The 18914-nt window shown below is 40.0% G+C and overlaps 1 protein-coding gene across 2 annotated transcripts in view; it reads right to left on the bottom strand.

The window, feature by feature from the left end:
- The window catches only part of LOC128696295 (A-type potassium channel modulatory protein KCNIP1), a 285448-nt gene that overhangs the window by 215357 nt on the left and 51177 nt on the right, over positions 1-18914 (bottom strand). For both annotated transcript variants that reach the window (XM_070092301.1, XM_070092302.1), the window contains exons 2-3: positions 16354-16556; positions 15351-15479 (exon numbers count right to left, since the gene is read on the bottom strand). In XM_070092301.1, coding sequence (XP_069948402.1) covers positions 15351-15479; positions 16354-16556 — 332 coding nt within the window. The remainder of the gene's footprint in view (positions 1-15350; positions 15480-16353; positions 16557-18914) is intronic.

Raw genomic sequence — 18914 nt, 5'->3', positions numbered from 1 at the left:
TTTAGTTTAGGTTATGCTGGGTAAAGTAAAATACTGAAAACGTACTTAACCGCAAGAAAAAAGCCCCCCCCCCCCGGTACATCTAGCAACGAGATAGAAAAAAAAAAAGTCATGGAACGTTGAAACCTAAACGGCTGTTATCACTAGTGGAACAAGAACGGGATGCTGCATTTAGACTAGTGTTCTAGTTTCCCCGAGTGCTCCAGCTTTCACATGGCTGTTGGATTTTAAGCAGTGTGTCCTTCCACCTGGCGTTGCTTCCAATTTACGTCAAGCGAGGCTTGACCGTGTTAAAGGTGATCGCTGTGTAGAGTACTACGTTGGGTACTACGTTGGGCCTGCTACTTGCCAGTACCTCGGTTCGAGTACCCGTCTGTTCTTCTGTTTATTCATACTTATAAAATGTATATCACTAGTAAGGCGAGTTTCTACCCTCTAACACTCTGAATTACTATTATTCCTCGGTCCCATTAATATTGACTTTATTAACCTTCTGCACTCTCTACCACTCTTGAATTAGTTAATTCTCTGACCCCTTCAACTCTCTCAACTTGGTGATCCTCTGCTTATTCTATCGCTTTGAATTTTCGAGTGGATGATTTGGTTAAAGCGACGCTGCTGTCTGGTTAAATTGTTTGGAACGCAGCTCGTGTAAATGCATCTGGAAATGAGTGGACCCAGCTCTTCAATAAGGAATGACTTGATTAAGCTTTACCCTGGGCGAAACGATGTTCCAACAAAATCTCGTTTTGTATATTGAGTTTTTTTTTTTTTTTTAGCCATACTTGTCGGTGTTGCGCCTCTGTATACTAGGATTTTCCCCGCTGATTTTCAGATATTGGATAAATATGAGTGGCCACACAGTTAAATAAAGCTCTTTAATGTTCTTTAAACTACTATCACTACTTTCTACGACTACTACTACTACTACTACTACTATTTCTACTACCAGCATTGCCACTGCCACTACTACTTTTTCTTCCCTGATATCACAATGTGCAGAACAACCACTGGGAAATGAATAGTGAATTTCCAAGCGATTTCGTGATTTTTCACATTCCTTGATAATGTGAGAAATTATGAAATCGCTTGGAAGTTTACTATTTATTTTTCCTCTGTCCCTTTTGGTTTAGCGCTTAGTTTTGATTGTAATATTAATATGTTTTCGTCTGTTTCCGTGAAATGATGGATAAATGTACGAGAATGAATAAAATACACAATTTTTTTTTAATCTTGGACCAAAATTTACATAGCAACCAGACGTAGCTTGGTCAGATTTTACATAATATACTTCAGTCCTCCCTAACTTATTTAAGAGCAGCCTAACTATTGTTTAGCAATACTTAAAATCAGTTAAACGCGATAAAATAAGTATACTAGTACCGTTTTCTTTAACAAACAATCGTTGCTTTGTAAGCTTTTATAAGCTGACATCAAGCTTCCTACGGTAATCACTCCAGTGATTTTTATAAGTTTGATTCGACGCAGCGAATACCAATGACTTAGAAGCAGTTTGAGTGAGACTCGATTTTTTTCCTAGATTTAAATGTTTGAGTCGACGTTATGTTTTTATTGTCATTTATAATGCGTGGATCAGGTCACCTTAGCCATTTTCTGGAGACTTATCAGCTTTATTTCTTCCAGATATTCGATGCGGAAAAGAGTGTCTTATGCAGAGACACTGTAAGGTTTGCTTTTATTTTTGGCATCAGTTTTGATGGCCCGTCGGTGGACCCAGTATGATTTCCTCCTGTATTTTCATCTTTCTCCTTTCTTTCCAGCCTTTCCCTCTTTGTTTTTTACCTTCTTCCTGTTTTTCCAGCTTCTAACTGTCCTCTCAGCTTCCCCCTTTCTATCCAGTTTCTGTCTTTCCCTTTGCTTCTTGTCTTTCCAACTATTTTCCATCTCTTATATGTCCTTCCACTTTCTCTTGTCACTCTTCAAATATTTAAACTGGAAGTGGATGCAGTATTCTGAATGTGGGACGAACTAATAAAGTGAGTCAGTATTAATGTTTTTGTCCTGTGTTCAGATGATCTGCCAATGAATCTTAAGATCGTATCTGGCTTCTTGACAAACCCGACTCCCTTGTCCACCAGGTATTGTCAGTGACACGTTCCCCCACGATCGTTAACTTCACTTCTCAGAACTTAATTCCACATTGTTCAAGGTGCCTTGAGCTTCAATGTTTTTGCTATCAGTGTGAATTATTACTCTGATGTTCCTCTCATTATACATTTGTTTTAATAAACATGAAAGTTAAATTTCTAGGCGTTTGTTATCCTTTCTTTTCGTCGTTTTTCAGTGTATAGCCGATACCATCCACAGGAAGGATATGGAGTGCACGAAAAATTTGGTGCTATTCGATCCAGAGATCATACGTTTTGATCTTCATATGGGTATTTGTATATATGAATGTACTCGCCTATTTGTGGTTGCAGGGGTCGAGTCACAGCTTCTGGTCCCGCCTCTTCACTGGTTGCTACTAGATCCACTCTCCCCCTCCACTTCTTAAAGCTATGTAAGGATCCTGCCTCCGCTACATTACTCTCCTGATTGTTCCACTTCCTGACAACTCTATGGCTGAAGAAATACTTCCTAACATCACTGTGATTCGTCTGAGTTTACAACTTCCAGCTGTGACCCCTTGTTGCTGTGTCACGTCTCTGAAGCATTCTGTCCCTCTCCACCCTGTCAATTCCTCTCAGTATTTTATATGTTATCATGTCTGCCCTATCCCTCCTGTCTTCCAGTGTTGTCAGATTGAGTTCCCTTAACCTCTTCTTGTAGGACAAACTCCTCAGTTCCGGACTAGTCTTGTTGCAAACCTTTACACTTTCTATAATTTCTTGACGTGTTTGACCAGGTGTGGATTCCATACTGGTGCTGCATATTCCAATATGAGCCTGACGTGTACAGTGTAGTGTACAGTGTCGTGAATGATTCCTTACTTAGATGTCGAAACGCTATTCTCAGGTTTGCCAGGCACCCGTATGCTGCAGCAGTTATTTGGTATGCGCACCTCAGGTGTGTGTGTGTGTGTGTGTGTGTGTGTGTGTGTGTGTGTGTGTGTGTGTGTGTGTGTAACAATTCATTGGAGTTATTATTCGAAGCTGAAGACTGAGATGGCAGCCAACCCACCAGAAGCTTGGGCAGGTCATCACAGATCTTAATAAGATTCTCTCTCTCTTTTTCTCTCTCTCTCTCTTCTCTCTCTCTCTTTTTCTCTCTCTCTCTCTTCTCTCTCTCTCTTCTCTCTCTTTCTCTTCTCTCTCTCTCTTCTCTCTCTTTCTCTACACACACACACACACACACACCTGGAATGAAGGGCGTCGAATTTCCGGGTAGTGCTCTGTTACCTTGTTGGAATATCGATATTACGCTCTCATTTTTTTCCATTCGTAAAATTTTTTACCCGTAAATAATGATAGTAATTTATAAATACGCCCGGTAATAGTTTATTTCCGTACAACTTTCATTTACCGACAAAAGTTAAAATTTATCGGACTCCGAGGCTTTGATTTCTAGTTTGTTTTTATAATATCAGTGTTACATAGATATGTCTACGAAGTATAATTCGAATTAGGCCTACTAAAGGCCGACGAGTTATGTTTTTGTCTGTGATGACACTGGTAAAGTTTCTCTCTTTTTTTAGGTGTGTGTCTGAGATTCGTCTTACGTGTCTGTCTGTCTGTGTCTGTCTGTCTCCTCAGATTCGTCAGTTCTATATTTTCTAAAGATTTTGTAGGAGCAATAGTGACAATGCAGGAGTTTTCTGGATTTCACTGGAGTTCTGTGACTTTTCCTGAGCTTATCTGACGTTTAATAGCGTTTTCAGGCGTTTGATAGCGTTTACAGGCGTTTGATACCGTTTTCAGGCGTTTCATGGCGTTTTCAGGTGTTTGATAGCGTTTTGAGGCGTTTCATAGCGTTTTCAGGCGTTTGATGGCGTTCTCAGGTGACCATCCTCTCAACACGGATGACAGTCGTGTAGATTTCAATTAAACTAATGGAGTCTTTCCTTTTTTAATTTTCCAGTTTTTTGGGGTAAAATACACACTTTGAACATTTTATGCATCTTAAACCAACCTTGCTTCAAGGTAAAAAAAATCTTTGTAAATTTACAGGAAGCGTTAAGAAACTGACGTAAGCATAAACGTAAGGAATTTAACGTAATAAATCAAGGCTTGTTTGTGTTTGAATGTTTGTTTTTTGGATTAAAAACAGAATGGTATTAATTACATACCTGCCTGCAAGCTGGAATGCGTTCCGGGGGTCAACGCCCCCGCGACCCGGTCCTTAACCTGTCCTGCCCTACTGTGTCTTAAACCGAGTTAATTTCATTATGACGTATTTCTTTTATTTTTTTTTACTCATCCGTACTTTTTAAAAATAAAAATTGTGATCTATAAGCATCCCTTACATTTTCTTAAAGTAGGCCTACAGAACAGACTCACTTTAGTAGTTTCCTGTAGAGTGGATGCATCCTAGTAGATCCGGATACAGTGGACGCTCACTAGCTGGCCCGGGTATTAGGCTTCAAGGATGGTGTTTAGTTACTTGTATTGCATTATTTTGAGTACAGACGATATACCACATTATCTCGAAAGATTTATCTTTCAAGGTAATTCTTTGGATTATTTGGATTACCTTAAGAATATTTTTAAGTTAACAATATTTAATGTTTATGATAATCTTTTATTTTGACGATTATCTTAAGTTTAAACGACTGTGTATTCAGTGTTTTTAATTGTTTTCTTATATGTTTAAATTAAACGACTATATTTTAGACTACTCTAATTTAGACAAATATCTAGATTCTAGAATTTTTAAGAAGATTTTTAATTAAGACGAATATCTATAATTATTGTTAGTATCTGTAATTGTTAGTATCATTGTCTTAAATTGTTTATTTACGTTAAAGAACGAGTTTTCAAAATAATTTTCCCATGTGTCGTATATCGTTGCTTTCTTAATTTTTCTTTATTAATGTTTTCATAATTTTTTATGTAGTGTTGTCTTTTTAAATATCTAGAGAATTTTGATCTCTGAAAAATGTATTCTGCTCAGTCTTAGTGTTTAAAGTGAGGTTAAGGTGGTTAGCCTGGGGAAGGTGGGTGATGCTGATGAGGGTGGGGGGTAGTCTTTGACAGGAGGGGGGTGATTTTAACGAAGGGGGAGGGGGGAAGGCGGGTCAGAGGTCCTTCTGCTCTAAGGGACCTCGCTGAGGGAGGCTGCCAAATCGCGTGGCGCACCCACGTCACTGAGGGGTTATTACTACCTGCCTCCTTTCCATCTCCTCTCTCTCTCTCTCTCTCAGCCTCACATACACACACACACACACACACACACACACACACACACACACACACACACGGGAGGAATGCTTGACAAAGTGTAAAAAAATAGCAAAGGAAGGTGGCTTGGACCTACCTGGAGTTTACCTGGAGAGAGTTCCGGGGGTCAACGCCCCCGCGGCCCGGTCTGTGACCAGGCCTCCTGGTGGATCAGAGCCTGATCAACCAGGCTGTTGCTGCTGGCTGCACGCAAACCAACGTACGAGCCACAGCCCGGCTGGTCAGGAACCGACTTTAGGTGCTTGTCCAGTGTAGAGTAAAGGACGAGTATAGCTGGAAGAGGAAGTGAAGAAACTGAAGGAGATTATGCAGAAAATGAGTGGAAGGGTAATAGTGGCAGTAAGAATAAAAAAAAAAGTCAGAATCAGCATGGGTCAAAAGAGAGAATAAAGCTTTAGCAGAAATGTTTTCAGGAGATCAGGAAACACAGGAAATGTTAAGTGAGACATCAAGGAAGCTGGTAAGAACAGACAAGGCAGTATGGAGAAAAATATAGGAAAAAATTAAAGAGATGACGTCACTGATGATCTATGAATTTTAAAACGTTGATAGCGGATCAGGAAGGATAAAACTGGAGGAGATGGATTTAACTGATACATAAAACTGGCAGTTTTATATATCAATTAGATATTCAGATCACGGTATGTATACAGCGCCAGAAAGGAACCCTCATCTCATTAAGCATTAGAATTTTTTTAAGAAATTTCATAAGTTTTTAGCAAGACAACTAGTCTCAGAAGTACGAAGGAAGTGAGATCCCAACAATTGTTCTTTACTGGGATCAAAAGACACCTATGAGGAAAATTTCCATACGGAATACTAAGTCTTCCTCGGTGCGTCAACATGGCTGTTTAATCGGGTTTAAAGAATATCAATTACACAAGGGTCATTACAGCTATAAGTAACCTGTTCACCATCACTTAAAATTACTGCAAACCCTTAAAGAAGTCTGTTGTTCTAGGTTCGCCCGTCCTGTCCCGGCCCGGGTCTTTTCCAGATAGTGACCCTGCACTTAAAGAAGGGATTAAAGTACGTATACTCTAAGTAAGTAAGTAAGTAAGTAAGTTTATTCAGGTATACACAAATACAGTTACATAGAATTATCATACATAGCAGCATATGTGTAGAGAACCTAGGATAACCCAAAAAAGTCAGACAGAGTGACTTATTTCCATTGGGGTCCTTTTACCTTATTATTATAGTATAAAGGTTATAATATTTTCTTATTATTCTACAATGAAGATAACATCTTATTATCATACTAAAAAGACTATCTGCTACACCAAGGTCATTAAGACTACAATACGAGGGTCATTACAAGGAATAAGGTAAAATTTACACGTATGTTAGCTAAAAAATAGAAAATCATTCCCCTCCCTTTCTGTAGCTACATTCATCAGACACCTTTTGGCACTCTTCTTGAACTGGTTCACGCTATGACTGGCTTTGACATGTGCGGGTAGTCTGTTCCATTCCTTTATTGCTGTACAATAAAAGGTGTTTGAAGCCTGGCCACTGACTGTGGGTACTACAAAGTTGTGCTCTCTCCCCCTAGTACTATGATCGCTTTGGTTCCCAACCTTGACAAAATTGACAGCAAGATATTCTGGACATTGTTTGTGAGCAATTTTATAAACATGATTTAGCTTCAGTTGTTTTACTCTGTCTTCAACATTCAGCATATCCAACTGCTGTAATTCTTCCTGGCCTACATGTTCTCTTGGTCCCAGCCCCAGGATGAATCTTACGATTTTGTTCTGGGTGATTTGCAGTCTATCTTTCAGTTTTTTTGTCACCGAGATACACGCACATCTTAATGTATATACCTCTACGTCAGTTGTACTCTGCTAGTACTCGCTGTACTACTGTAGCCAGTACTGATAAAAATATAAGACTATAAGAGTGGAGGAACACTGCAGCAGGCCTACTGGCCCATACTTGACAGGTCTTTCTCATTGAGAAATTTCATTTTGTACTAATGCAGTCGGTGATGTTTTAACAGAAATAATACTGAAGATTGAGACACTTATGCAGCATATGGGAATCTTTATTCAGGAAACGTTTCCTGAATAAAGATTCCCATATGCTGCATAAGTGTCTCAATCTTCAACTTGTCGGTTTTTCAAACCATTCATCAGAAATAATACTGTTTCTTCTAACGACGGTTTTAGTCTTACAATTACCAGCTCACTGGAACTTTTGGTCGTTCTACCGAGGATTCATTGGAGGCTATGGTCATTCTACCTAGGATTCAAAGGAGCTTTCCGGACATTCTACCGAGGCCTTCCACCAGCTTACCAGCTCAAATCAATATATTACCCGTTTCATTCTTGACAAGATTCTAATAGATCCTTCTGTGTACGAATAACATTGCCAGTGTACGAATAGGTCAATGTGTGAACAAAAGCTGTCTACTCTAAAGGGCGAAATTAGCATCTCCTTGAACCCGGCGGCAGCTTTTGAGAGAAGCGATTGTAGCAGCTGATGAAGGACATGCCGCGGAACCCGCATTTACGCCGAGGCAATTTTGGGAAGCTGGAGCGAGGTATAAATTCCTAGGGTAATATTATGAGCAATATGGGAGAGCATATCACTGGAGGCTGCGGCACGCTGTAGGGAGGCTGGGAGGGACGGGAAGACTCGTGGAGGCTGCGGCACGCTGTAGGGAGGCTGGGAGGGACGGGAAGACTCCTGGTGAAAAGGTGTTATAGCAGCAACGGATCTTTGGTAACGGGTGTTGTAGATTCTTGGTAACTGATGTCATAGATTCATGGTAACTGATGTCATAAATTCATCGTAACTGATGTCACACATTCTTGAAACCTTGTGTCACAGATTCTCGGTAACTGGTGTCACGAATTCTCGGTAACTGGTGTCATAGATTCTCGGTAACTGGCGTTATACATTCATGGTAACGTGTGTTACAGATACTTGGTAACTGATGTTACAGATTCTTTGTAACATAATATATCATCTGATCCCCGTCACCGAGTGTTACAGCATCAGGAAGAAAGAGCTTCAAAGACTAACTTGTTACCTGGAGGTTACCTGGAGGTTATTCCGGGGATCAACGCCCCCGCGGCCCGGTCCATGACCAGGCCTCCCGATGGATCAGGGCCTGATCAACTAGGCTGTTACTGCTGGCCGCACGCAGTCCGACGTACGAGCCACAGCCCGGCTGATCCGGCACTGACTTTAGGTATCTGTCCAGCTCTCTCTTGAAGGCAGCCAGGGGTTTATTGGCAATTCCCCTAATGCTTGATGGGAGGCTGTTGAACAGTTTTGGGCCCTGGACACTTATGGTGTTTTCTCTTAGTGTACCAATGGCGCCCCTACTTTTTATTGGCGGCATTTTGCATCGCCTGCCCAGTCTTTTACTTTCGTAGGGAGTGATTTCTGTGTGCAGATTTGGGACCATTCCTTCCAAGATTTTCCAAGTGTAGATTATGATATATCTCTCCCTCCTGCTTTCCAACGAGTACAAGTCAAGTGCTTCCAAGCGTTCCCAGTAGTTAAGGTGCTTGACAGAACTTATACGTGCAGTAAAGGATCTCTGTACACTCTCTAGATCTGCGATTTCACCTGCTTTGTATGGAGATGTTAATGTACAGCAGTATTCCAGCCTAGAGAGAACAAGTGATTTGAAAAGGATCATCATGGGCTTGGCATCTCTCTTTTTGAAAGTTCTTATTATCCATCCTATCATTTTCTTTGTAACCGTTAGATGAACCAGGATGAGGAAGGGATGAATGCAGTTTGATATCGAACTGCCTAATGAATCCTCCTCCTCTTAAAACGATAACGAAGGGTAACTGAAGGGGAAATATAATACAGTGGAAACTAAATTAGTACACAGCTTTAACGACACGTACGGCAGAGACATATACGTAACGTACTTCTGTATTAAGCTATTAAATATTGTTCCCAGAAATTGCTAAATCCGTGGCAGGCCCAAGAGTTGCAGTTCAGAACACAAGAATTGAACTTTATCATTTCAAGTTATTATGCAGGTGCAAGCATGCACAGGTCCAGGAGGTAGGGCTCGACCTCTGTAACCACTTAAAACATGAGTACACCCAGTTGCCATTTTGTAATTTTTATTGAAAGAATTAAGGTACTGGTTTTCACACGATTACCTGTGACAGCATTTTCTCATCGGCTTCTGATCTTCAGTGCTGATATTTAACTGCATTGAGAGCTTATGCCACACTCTGTACTATTCTTTTTGCTTGCGTTGAGGTAAAGGAGGCTGGGTTTATCGAATATGTGAATACCTTTCTCAGATCTAGTTGCATTTATGTGCATAAAACATATATTGAGAATATTTTTTCATGTTTAGCTGAAGCTTACATGGCTTAAGTACTCTCATAAATACCATTTATTTTTTTTATATTGGTAATCTTGTAGACCCTGAACAGCCATTTGGAGCATCAAATCGGAAATTAAGCAGTAATGATAATAATAAAAAATTGCCTACCTCAGACCTGGTGTTCTCTTCACCTTTTATAATAACTTACCATGAAACAAATATAGAAATGTGTTCTGAAATTCGAGATCAGCCATGTCAGTGAAGGTTCAAATCCTGAATAAAATCTGTCATAGAACGTCATTTTTTATAAGCGCGTTGCTGCCTAGTAGCTCTGCTACTGTGGCTGCTAAGAGTTCTTACTTCTGCCACTGGTGGTGCTGTTGCTACTGCGGTAAGTCCTTTATAACTCGTGCTGGTGCTATTCTTATTACAGCTGCTACTGCGGTAAGTCCTGTTATAACTCGTGCTGGTGTTATTCTTCCTACTGTTATCACAGCTACCTTTTCTACTATAGCTAGTACTGCTGCTGCTACTGATTTTGTTTCTCCTTCCGCATCAGCTGGTGCCGATGATGCTTCTTCCGCTGTTACTACTGCTTCTGAGACTCCTGCTGCTGCCTCTTCTAGTCTGTATCAAATGCCCTAATAGCAGTTTTTTGACTTCATTCTCAGTGATCACTAGCTCATCTGGGTGACCCAACTTGCTGCACGAGGAGAACGAACCTCCTCTCAGTACAATCCGAGACAGAGGGGCAGGCAAGTAAGTTTATTCAGGTATACACAAATACAGTTACATAGATTATCATACATAGCAGCATATGTGTAGAGAACCTAGGATAACCCAAAAAAGTCAGTGACTTATAGCTGCTGAATCTATAGGAGAGCCGTTATACATTTTGCAATCGCAGGTATAGACTTCAAAATCTAGTTATAAAGGTATATTATACAGGGACCTAAATGGAAAAGCGACATAGTGTCTGACCTAGGTTAAATCTACGTAATGATTTTTTTGTGTGTTCATGACATCCGTATGACCTGAAGAAAAATGTAAAGAGAAATTGTAAGCTATGTTCCCAAAACCAAAATAAATATTGACAAGTCGTGTGAAAAAGACACAAAACACAATTTAGGGCATGTTTCGTGTGCTGCAGTGATTACATCTTTTTTCCATAGATTGTTCGTTCATGGTATCCTGTTTCATAATAGTTTTTTTTAGTTATAATAATTTTGGCGCGCACACACCACTTCCTCCTTGATCAAACTTCCATACATATTCCATTATTTTTGTAGACATATTTGTTTTTATCTCTGTCTCATGGCATTTTTAACTCAGTTTAAAATTATTACCTCTTGTTATCCCTCTAATAAGCCAGAATAACCCCCTAAAAAAACCAAGCGTCCTGGCTTATTCCCGATGGCCCTCTTCGAGGACCCTCGGGATTATGTAAGGAACTTACATATATACACGTAAGAGAGAGAGAGAGATAAGATAAGATTTCGTTCGGATTTTTAACCCCGGAGGGTTAGCCACCCAGGATAACCCAAGAAAGTCAGTGCGTCATCGAGGACTGTCTAACTTATTTCCATTGGCGTCCTTAATCTTGTCCCCCAGGATGCGACCCACACCAGTCGACTAACACCCAGGTACCTATTTGCTGCTAGGTGAACAGGACAACAGGTGTAAGGAAACTTGTCGAAATGTTTCCACCCGCCGGGAATCGAACCCGAGCCCTCCGTGTGTGAAGCGGGAGCTTTAGCCACCAGGCCACCAGGCCACCGTACTTAGTAATAACAATAATCAAGTGAGGACAAATAATCTGGAGAGAAATAAGCCATAACACAGACGATACAAACAGACATTAAACATGAAATCATGTAATAAACTGTGGCTCTGGAAACACACACGGAGTGAGAATAATGTACAAAATATTGCATGCAATTTTAAAACCAATTAACATCATGCTAGTATCATGCAGGGTGATGCATTTAACTACTTGTTCCGTAGCCACTTTATAATAAGGTACTCTACCTTGAAGCTCATATATGTTGTCAAATCCTACCTCCTTCAATCACTGAAACAGATACGACATTTATTAGAGATATTTAAGCCACACTCGGGGAGAAAAAAGAAACAGGAAAGTTACCCCTTAAAGAATACACGCGTGTTTTATCATGCAGTTTAGTGAACTCGTTTTCTTTGTCACTGATGTTCAGGGGTGACCAAAACAGCGACACCATTAAAACTCCATTACGAAGGAAGAGCGGACGGAGTTCCGGTCCAGTTTTCATTCGTAATTTGTGAATTAATTGTGACTTACACAAACCACGGTGTTGTGGCTTACTGTTAATTATTTAAAAGTACATAACTATGTGCAGTCTTTAACTTGAAGCGTTGTGATGTATTTATATTTTCCAGTATATAGGAAGTTCAAGAGGGACGAATATAATGAGACTAATGGAAGAAAAACTAAATTTTTAGGGGGGGGGGGAAGAGTTAATCCTTGGCTAAATAATTTCCCAAAAATGTATTTAATAGGTGAATAGGTTGATAGCTTTATGTAAATTGATACATTGACAAATGTTCATTATATTTTAGTTATCCATGTAAAATGGTATTTATTTTTAAATATATGTATATTTTTCATTGTAATTTTTATACTTAATAATTTTAATTGCATTTAAACATGCCATTATTATAATAGATAATGTTTACAAATGATAGCCCAGTGGAGCCAAGAGTAGTACACATCTCTCCCGAAAAATTGGCTTCACATTTTTATTTAATCGTTATTTTAGGGAATAAAAAAAAAAATAGGGAAGTTTAAAGGCTCAATACAGCCTCATTAATCCAGGGATAGATAAGAGGACTTAAACTAGATCAGATGAAGTGGAAATTCACTTCCATTAGGCTCCGATATATTATATTTAGACACACACATGTGGATTTTACGTTAAGTAAAGGTCACACATAAAAATATCTAAAATTAAAAGACACTGCTAAATGTTTGTAGTCCTGAAGTCAAAGACACAAGTGGTAGAACACGTTTTTACAGGGACATCGTTTCGCCCTGTGTAAGGCTTGATAAAGATTTACACGGAGAGAAAAGTAGTCGCAATAAAAGCTTGTCCTGAACAGTGTGTCTGTGCCTTCATATATTTGGGCAATAGGCCATTTCACTTTGCCAGTAGGCCTATACATTATTGCAAAATAAATCTAAATAAAATCTTGGGCAGCTAATTGTGGGGAATACAAGTGCAGCTGTCCCTTTCCTGCTGCTGCAAGACAGCCTGGTCCTTAGACAGGATAGGAAAGAACACAATAAGAGAAGCTTTGATTACCATTAGTCTTAGAATGGTTTGCATTATTACTATTATTGCATACACTGTTTATGTGTAGGATGCAACAATGCTAATTATTATGTATATGAAGTAGGTACATATGCAACGTTCGGAAACTCTTTTCCCTTAGGATACGTTTCGCTCACCAGCAGCTCCTGGTAAGCGAAATATATCCTAATTAAATTCTCCAGCCATTGGACATAGGTCTAATATGTACAGCGAGACGTAGTACGAACATGTGTGTGTGTGAAGTACGGGCAAGCTTAGTAACTGTACCATAATCTTCAATTGCAATAACTCGATCGTAAGTTAAAAACAGGAACCCAGCTAGTTCGTGAGATGAACCAGAATGCAACTAGTATGGAAGATGTAAAACTTGGAATATTGTTTGTCTGTTGTGAGAGGGTGATGGAGAAGGATTCGCAAAACTTGTATTCATGCTACGCCTTTTTTTTTTTCTTGGAATGGAAAAAGTTGGAACTCGTGATGGGGAAGTGACCAGCCCGTCGCACCGACTATTAAACTACATTACCTGGAACAAAAATTGCAACTGGATTCCAGCCAATGTTTGTGTTGCCCCGAGACAACAGCTGCCAGTTTTGTTGTAGCGTTTTTCCTCACCTGAAGGATGAGTTGGGAAGAGTTATAAAGGGCGAAAACGAAGACATACAAATGATCTTAAATGGTACAAGGAAGACAGAAAATGAGGCTAAAAGAGGGGGCAACAAAGAGTAAATTAAAGAATGGATGAAACCCTGGCATCAAATACTGCCGAAAATAGTTTTGTACGTTGTATTTTCCGTACGTTGAATTGAGTGCGGCCAGCAGTAACATCCTGGTTGATCAGGCCTTGATCCACCGGGAGGTTTGGTCAAGGATTGAGCCGTGGGAGTGTTGATCCTCGGAACGACCTCCAGGTAGACTTCGCGTAATACATGGATTTATCTTTCAAAGGCAAAACTGGTGAGATACTGGATGAAAAAATGACTAACGTAGAGAATATTTTGAGGAACTGGTGAAGGTAGAAAATAAACTGGAGGTAAACAGTTCGTGCTGGAGACAAGAAATCCAGCCTAGCATGACGGAAGATCCGATGTTTTAATTGTTTGAAACAATTGGCAAATACGTTTAGTTAATGGTCGCTTTAGTATGGTTCTCTTTGTCGTCTCTCACCATCACCCCTCAATGTAATGTTTCTCTTGTTTGAATTCTAAACAATCGCTGCCCTTCCATATTGTGATTAAAAGAAATTTGAGTCCTATAATTATACATCATCCTTCTGTCTGTTTCCAGCTTAAGCTTCACATAAAGAGCCAATCAGCCAATTAATGAGTCTTGGTTATGAAAGAACCTGACAGTCTCAAAGGCTCTGCAATGAAGTACTTCAGAGGGACAGTTTTAAACATATACCGAAGTTGATTCACTGTATCAGTGACACCGATTAAGAAACAACGACTTAAACGTCTACGCTTTTTACGCGTATCTCAAGATGATGCTCACGTGCGTAGTGTCAACGCAGACCCGAGTGTCAGATGTGAACGGGGCACGTACTTAGTGTTATCAGGAGCATACGTGCCTAGCGCCAACAGGGACACGCGTACCTGGTACAAACAGGGACACACGTATCTGGTGCCAACAGGGACACGCGTACCTGGTGCCAACACACACACGTACCTAGTGCCAACAAGGATACTCGTACCTAGTGTCGTATCTAGTGCCAACGGCGACACACACATCGATCTGAATGAGAACTCTTGCCATTAGGTATTTTATTTATTCACATCGTACGTCAGCCCACCTTCTGCTGTCAGTACCAAATAATTCAACCTTCATCATGGATTTTCTTCCATATTTAATCATTCTCTATCATCGAATAAAGTTAAAATGGGATCAAATTATTTTTAAGAATTCGCTCACAGGGAAAATTTAAAGAAAGAAAAAGGTGCCAAAGGTTAACGGGTTCAGTTTGCGGTATTCTTTACAATTCTTGAAAGCGCTAAAAATGTCACCAAGACAATCGACTGAGTGAATAATTAAGTGCGTGATGCTCATGGCTTGTTTATAGGACTGATCTTCCCCCACCATCACCTCTATGAACTCTCACTTCCTACATAGCCGCACCCCTGCCTCTCACCCCTTGCCCTTTTCCAGCTTCTGGAATCTAGTACGTTGATCCTTGCCCACTGAGACAATGCAGAGATAAGATCCTGCTCAGAAAAATAGAAAAAAAAAACGGCTTACCAACTTCCACTAATTGATCTATTGCAAAAACAAAAAAAAAAGTCCTTTCGTGACGAAGCTTCCTCTCTCACTGTACCTGAAGACAAACTCGGAGAAGCAACTTACGTGCTAAGCTCTTCCTCCGGAGTTTGGAGACACGCCTGACGAGGGCCGGGCCAGCGTTGGAGAGTAGCCGGGAGAGTCTGCGTATCGGGTTCTTGGTCTTCTCCTCCTTGTCATCCTCATTCGTCTCCCCTGAGCGAAGAAAATGAATGACGGTATAAAAGTGTACGTACACACACACACACACATACATAGCTTTAAGCAGAGGTACGATAAAGCTCATGGTTCAGGGAGAGTGACCTAGTAGCGACCAGTGAAGAGGCGGGGCCAGGAGCTTGGACTCGACCCCTGCAACCTCAACTAGGTGATTACAACTGGGTGAGTACGTACACACACACACACACACACACACACACACACACACACACACACACACACACACACACAGTGTATAATATATATATATATATATATATATATATATATATATATATATATATATATATAATATATATATATATATAATATAATATATCGTGCCGTATAAGTAAAACTTGCGATTTTGGCTTAGACAGCAACGCTCTTCTTGCCGAATAAGGCTATTTGATATCCATTATTTGCATTCAGTCAGCAGTAAGACCAGTATCTATTAAATGTGTGAGCAGATTATTTAATTCCTGGTCCACACGAAATGAATGGCAGTATTAGTTTAATCGAATTTCCCATGCTTACGTGTTAACCGTGCGTGTTCCATTCAGGACAAGCAAAGGAGGCTTGATCCTCCGTTCGCTAACTGTAGCTGTATCAATGTCCACTCGTGTTGAGAGTGTCGTTCCCTCAGCAGCTAGGAAAGATACACTGATTATCATCTTGGTTTGGGTAAACGTACTTGGAAGACTGACCACTTAAAACTTATGATTGGACATGTGTACTTGGTAATACTCGTCACTCCCAGTCTTTAATTGGGTTTGTGTATTTTGAAACCTTTCAGCCCACCGTCTTTCATAGGTATTTGCTTTCTAAGAATCACTGTCTTGGATGGGTATGTGTACCTCCTAAGACTCACCATCTTTGATGGGTAAGTGTACTGGAGGATGCACAGAGCTGCGTCGGCGGCCCTTGGAGCCTCTCCTGGAGTCTCTCCGCGTCACCCTTCGGGAGAGCTGACGTCTGGGGCCCCCGACCGTGCTGGCCCGGCGCCCCCGTGAAGCACCAACCATGGACGACCCTGCACCGCTGCTCCTCTGACGCACTAGCAGGGGAATGCCGCTGTAGGAGCACAGAAAAAGGCAGTGTCAGGTTACAATCTCAACAGAAAAAAAAGGAAATTTACGAAAGAGGTTAAACGGAGCAGGCTGATGAAAAAAAAAGGAAATCTTTTGCTACAACGTTTCACTTCGAAACCAATCTTAAACTTGCAAAGGAAACGATGTTTCGGTATAGATTTCCATTATTCCATACCGTCATTTTACCAAAAATAAAGTTATTAATGCTGATTAATGGAAAAAAAAAATGTTTTATTCTTGGGAGTGTGTGAGAGTAAGATTTGAGTGAAAATATATTTAGGGAAATAGACACTGAAGAAGAACACACAAATATTGCGAAAGCTATCGGCCTAAAGCTGTAGAAAAATATTCTTATGAAATATATCAAGAGTTTAAAGGCTTCAAGTCGATCAGAAGAGGAATTCTCCAGCTGCCGAAAGGAAATCAGTATAACAATTTATATAATAAATCAAGCAAGTTGGGTCTTAAGTATCCCAGTATGAACGCAAATCTTCCGTTGAGTAAAATTTACCATTCCAAGTTATTACCTAAGTTTACTAGAGAACTTGTACCTACACGGTCTAGACTTACTATGTCTAGCTATAATAACATTCGTAATCTGTGAATTATTAAAATTATAAAGTTATTACATTAAAATTGGGAATATTGTGTTTAACATTGACCAGAGGACACTTGTAGATTCCATTACTCGCATGAACTTTCTCGTAGTTGCACGAAACCAGCGTTGAAAAGTTAAATCCGATCGAGTGAGGCATTCTTAAGTTGTAAACGAAAAACCTTGGAGGAAAGTTAGGAAAGATTTGTCAGGAAACAGGACAAGTGTTTTCTGACGTGGGTCTTAATCATTTGTTGACCCGCAGCTGGAGTTTTTGGTCATCTGACCGAGGCCTTCTGCTGGCTTACCAGTTCACCCCTTTAAAACTTATGGTTATGATTATAACCATCCTTGGAGGAAGAAAAAACTAAATTAGTCAATTACTTTAAGGTACAACTTCAGAGATATCTAATTAGTTTTTACTGAAGTTTTTGCAAGGTAATTTTAGATTTGCCAATCGTGAATACGCCGTCTGTGATGTGTATAAGTTCATATGAACTCGCCTAGTTTAGTTTACAGGGGTCGAACCAGCGCTCGTGTGTGTGTTGTCATTACATGTCTTGTACGTCGTTTAGCATTAGTATATTCTTTTTTACCGTTTGTGTCTTCCAAACGCAAGGAAATAAACTCCTGTCTCCGCCTCACTGTCTGCTTTATTATGCAGTTACTTTCTCTATGCGGTTCTTTCCAATACACCCACAATGGTAACAAAATGGTAACTAACACACATACATGCATATAGAACAGGCCTAGTGTCTAATCGACATGTATCTAGGACAGAATAGTGACCAACACACCTCGTCATCTTCCCAGGATACTCACCGTGCCACCACCTGCTTCAAGTGTCGTCGTAATGACTCTTTCATAGCCCAGAGAGCAACAGTAATACTCTTGCTGCCTCTGACAGCTGGCCTGGCCGTCTTTTCTTCCTGCTTCTCATCACTTCTTTTCGCCACATCTTTACAGTCAAGATATTTCTGCTTCTCATCACTTTTCCTGGATACTCCTTTACAATCAATGTATTTCCGTTTTTCGTCATTTTCTTTAGTGACAGATTTAACTTTAAAGTATTTCTGTTTGTATGGTGAACCTTTCTTGTTCTGTGGATGTATTAGTTTTGGGAGTTTTTTCTCTTTGTTTAACTGTGAATTGTAATGTAAATGAAATGAAAGCACAACTGTCATGCTTTTTTTTTTAGATGGCTAGTCGCAGTGTTATTGATTAAATACTAATCGTTCGTGGTTACAGTATACTGCTTGTGAGGCTAATACACCAAACGGGGAGTAGAATGAAATTAGCTCTGAGCCACCCACACCATCCTATGTCCTCGGATCACTGTACAACACCTAGCACTGCTGGGTGCGTGATCTTTGTAGGATTGGATGATCCAATGGGTTAAAACGTCGTGAATTTTCGCTGATCATTAGGCGGGCTAAAACAACACAGGTTTGAGCCCCCGGCTAGATGCAGTGGTGTTGTTTATATATATATATATATATATATATATATATATATATATATATATATATATATATATATATATAAAATTTTAGAAATCAAATTACAGTCTGAGAGTGGAGAATACGTAGTATGGGTTAATGAATTTAAAATGGTAATGAATTCACGAAATACATTGAAGAATTTTGGAGTCATCGTAATAAATAGTTCAAACCAGAAGTTAACAAAAATGTATCTCCCTCTGTTAATGCTTTTCCATCTAGTTAACTTCGGTCGGTGCAGCGTCAG

Source organism: Cherax quadricarinatus, chromosome 39, assembly GCF_038502225.1.
Source record: "Cherax quadricarinatus isolate ZL_2023a chromosome 39, ASM3850222v1, whole genome shotgun sequence".
In the NCBI taxonomy this organism is placed as follows: Eukaryota; Metazoa; Arthropoda; class Malacostraca; order Decapoda; family Parastacidae; genus Cherax; species Cherax quadricarinatus.
This window is presented reverse-complemented; position numbering and strand designations above follow the sequence as displayed.